General features: G+C 44.6%; 1 protein-coding gene across 1 annotated transcript; it reads left to right on the top strand.

Moving 5' to 3' along the window:
• Window positions 1-1,171: 1,171 nt before the first annotated feature.
• On the top strand, window positions 1,172-2,816 carry LOC106814921. Its single transcript, XM_014819304.1, has 2 exons — window positions 1,172-1,412; window positions 1,685-2,816. Exons 1-2 carry the CDS (start codon window positions 1,176-1,178, stop codon window positions 2,255-2,257), a joined length of 810 nt encoding a protein of 269 aa, XP_014674790.1. The 5' UTR covers window positions 1,172-1,175; the 3' UTR covers window positions 2,258-2,816.
• Window positions 2,817-4,343: the final 1,527 nt, after the last annotated feature.

Below are 4,343 nucleotides of genomic sequence, written 5' to 3'. Positions count from 1 at the left end.
ACGTGTGCAAGTGTTCGTTTTCACGCCAGTGTTATGTATATGTATATACATAATATTTTATATATATATATATATATGTACGTGTGTGTGTGTGTGTGTGTGTGTGTGTGTGTGTGTGTGTGTGTGTGTGTGTGTGTGTGCGTGCGTGCGTGCGTGCGTGCGTGCGTACGTGCGTGCGTGCGTGCGTGTGTGTGTGCGTTTGCGTGTGTGTGTGCGCGCGCACGTGTGTATGTATATATACGGCTATATATTAGCTATGTATATTATGTATATATATATATATATATATATATATATAGAGAGAGAGAGAGAGAGAGAGAGAGAGAGAGAGAGCGAAAAAGAGAGAGATAAATATATATTAGTTCAGTAGATTCTTGCTTCGTTTTCAGAAATGAAGCTGCTTGGTACTCGTCCTGCGCTGGGCGTGCTGCGTCGCCGCTGCTGCTCGCTGGGAATCTGCTGAGCTGATAACAAGAGGATAACGTTATAGTGCCGAGCTCCGCCGGAGCTCATCCCCTCAGAGGCTACAATGGAGGAGATCATGTACATACGCGGGCCATTAAGATCTCCTTACTTTAGGGTGGCCGCGCTGGCGTCGGTCAAGCTGTCGCTAGCGGACTGCTCACGGCGAGGAACCGTAATCGCCGCTGTCGCCGTGCACGGCGGGCGCAGCCGGGATTCCGTGTTAGCAAGCAGCACGCTCGGTTTCCATGAGCGGAGCGTCAGTACACTCGGCCGGCCCTGCTTACAGGACGAATCGTCTGATTGGCAGGTTCCAACTACGTAGGCTCAGCAGGTGAGCTAGCTACGACTTCTTAGGCGTGCTTCTTTCGCAGGCAGGCACTGCCGACAGGCCTGTGGTGGAGTGAAGGGCGAGTAGGACACACCGCGCGGGCCACTTCTCCGTATAGGCAGTGTGTATATAGGATTTACGTTAGCGATCGACGATAGGATATAATAAATAATATATATATATATATATATATAGACGGATATATACATAGACGGATATTAAATAAATATATAAATTTATATATATATATATGGATATATAAATATATATCTGGAAATGCAGTAAAGCGATAAATAACTACATGATCAGTTATGTAATCATTTAACATTCATCAACTATGCAAAACTTGACGTGTTTCTAGGTGGGGCACAACGGAGAGACCATGTTGTACGCCATTAAGATCTCCTACTTTCAGGGTGGCCGCGCTGGCGTCGGTCAAGCTGTCGCTAGCGCTGCTCAGGCGGACCGTACTGCCTCTGCTGCCGTGCACGCGGGCAGCGCGGGATTCCGTGTTAGCAACGCAGCACCCGCCGGTTTCCATGGCGGAGCGTCAGGTACCACTGGCGCCCTCTTCAGGACGATATCGGTTGATCAGGTTCCAACTACTAGGCTTCAGCAGGTGAGCTAGTACGACTTCTTAGGTGGACCTTCTCTTCGCAGCAGGCACTGCGACAGGCCTGTGGTGGAGTGAAGGGCGAGTAGGAAACACCGCGCGGCACTTCTCCGTATAGGCAGTGTGTAGGGATTAGTAGTTAGGATCGATATATGATAAATATATATGTATATATATAAATATATATCTGGAAATGCAGTAAAGCGATAAATAACTACATGATCAGCTATGTAATCATTTAACATTCATCAACTATGCAAAACCTGACGTGTTTCTAGGTGAGGCAGATCATCGGTGGCCCACAGAGAAGAGTCGTTCCGGCCATCACCCAGACCGGCGTATTCCGGACCGGATTCGGGGACGAATTCGACATCAACACGTTCGGAACGCTTCGAGCGGGCAACTTCGGAGTTCCGACCTTCGCCGGACCGTACGTGGACATCGGTCAGTTTGACTTCGCCGCCCGCAAGGAGGCGGCCTTTGCCTCCGCTCCAGGAGACTCCCGCGTGAAGGAGGGAGCTCTCCAGCAAGTTCCCGTCGGCAGACGATACAAGTCAGGATTCGCCCGCCAGGTGGAGAGCTCGGCAGCCGACAAGGCAGGAAGCGGAAGCGGCGAGACGACGGTAGAGGTCGCTGCGTCGCAGAAGGCCGACCAGGCGCTGGAGCAGACGTTCAAGCAAGAGGGCACCGGCGAGGGTTCAGTGAAAGAAGGCGCCACCTACGGCTTTGAGCAGGACGACCAGATTCCCTTCCAGCCGGTGGAGATCGAAGCTGTACCAGTGCACGCCGGTCCCGCCCATGAAGCCGTCACCGACATAGCAGAGAGCGCTGCCAAGGCAGGGTACGCGTAATCCGTACCGCGTGCAACCATGGCGACCTTAACCCTGACGACCTGGAATATTGTTACGCCGGAGTTAAGTAGACAACCATTGATCCGCCCTCTTTAATTCGCAGTCTCGGCTACAGAGTAGTATAATGCACATTTGTACATCTAGAGTAAATACTAGCTGTCTCTGTAAGCGTTACGGAGTATTATTGCGAGAGTTGTTATCGGACACGCGCGGTATTACTCCTCACCAGCCGTGATTCACGCACGAATTTCAGTTACTCGGTGCATGGTTGTCTATTTATTACCGAATATAAATGACGTGTACCGATGCGTCATTTTCGTAAAGAATAATTACGACTATGAAAAAAGCGAGTGTGAGATCAAAGAAACCGACCAAGTTAAAATTGTATACACCGCTCATATCCGAAGCAATATTGAATTCAAGAAAAGGCATATGTGTCGAGTGAATGAGTGTCCACCAAGTGTTAAGCAATTGTGTCACAAGCAAGGCCATTTTAGTTCATATCATGTATTCTATCCTGCATTCTTTTAAAGCAAATAAAAAACGATTATAATATCAATTGTGTTTTTTCTATGCTGTTTGTCATTAGGTAAACGCTTTACATACGTCATCATGTAGGATGGATATCTCCATCTATTAACCGATTTATTTAAAGTATATTTGCATTACATCAGCTAGAGCTTGCTACCTTTACTAAAGAGCGGCAACGGAATTTATTTTGCATGTCAACTTACTGCGACGAATATTTACTCTGCATTTCAAAACTTTAAGTCAATAAAATATTGGTTCATTTGACAGATATTGGGCATGCGCGAACACAGGTCTACCACCACGTTACCGGTAAATGTGGGGTGACTAGACAGCTTAAACGTAGCTCTTCCGTTAAATTACACGTAAAATATAATGCGACTAAGCGCCTTATGATTATTCAAGTGACTGGCGGATATATACTCTCTAAATTTAAATCACAATTTTACCAAAGTACTATTTCATACATTTGATAAAGGTTGGACATGTTGCTGCATATATCGTCTATGAGACATGTCGCCATCTATTGGCTGATTTCAATTTTATTAGAGCTATGTCAGCTAGGGCTCCCTATTATTCATAAACAGAGGTATATGAATTAAATTTGTACGTATATTTGCCGCAAGGAATATGTCCTCTCCTGTTTAAAACTATAATTTCAATAAATATGTCAACAAAATATTGAGATATGGCAGATATGGGGCCTGCGCGAACACAGGTCTCCCGCTAAAAGATTTCAATAGCTAGTGCTCGCTCTGGGTAATGAACAAAGCTATACGGATTCATGTGTGTGTGTGTTGTGTGTGTGTGTGTGTGTGTGTGTGTGTGTGTGTTTGTGTGTTGTGTGTGTGTGTGGGTGTGTGTGGTGTTCGTGTGTGTGTGTGTGTCGTGTGTGTGTGATGTGTGTGTGTGATGTGTGTGTGTGTGTCGTGTGTGTATTGAGTGTGTGTGTGTTGTGTGTGTGTGTGTGCTGTGTGTGACTGTGGTGTGTGTGGGTGTGTGTGTGTGTTTGTGTGTGTGTGGTGTGTGTGTGTGTGTGTGGGTGTGGTGTTTGTTTGTGTTTGTGTGCGGAGGGGCGTTGTGTGCGTGGTGTGTGCGTGCGTGTGTATGTGTGTATGTATGTATGGTGTGTATGTATTGTATGTATTGTATGTATGTATGTTATGTATGTTGTATGTATGTTATGTATGTTATGTATGTATGTATGTATGTATGTATGTATGTCTGTAATGTATGTATGTATAGTTATGTATGTATGTATGTATGTATGTATGTATGTATGTATGTATGTATGTATATGTATGTATGTATGTATGTTATGTATGTATGTATGTATGTATGTATGTATGTATGTTGTATGTATGTATGTATGTATGTATGTATGTATGTATGTATGTGTTATGTATGTATGTATGTATGTATGTATGTATGTATGTATGTATGTATGTATGTATGTATGTATGTATGTATGTATGTATGTATGTATGTATGTATGTATGTATGTATTGTATGTATGTTGTTATGTATGTATTTATGTATGTATGTAATGTATGTACTG

This window comes from Priapulus caudatus, unplaced genomic scaffold (genome assembly GCF_000485595.1).
Source record: "Priapulus caudatus unplaced genomic scaffold, Priapulus_caudatus-5.0.1 Scaffold1005, whole genome shotgun sequence".
Taxonomy (NCBI): Eukaryota; Metazoa; Priapulida; class Priapulimorpha; order Priapulimorphida; family Priapulidae; genus Priapulus; species Priapulus caudatus.
The sequence above is the reverse complement of the archived record's forward strand: the minus strand, read 5'-3'. Positions and strand labels throughout refer to the sequence as shown.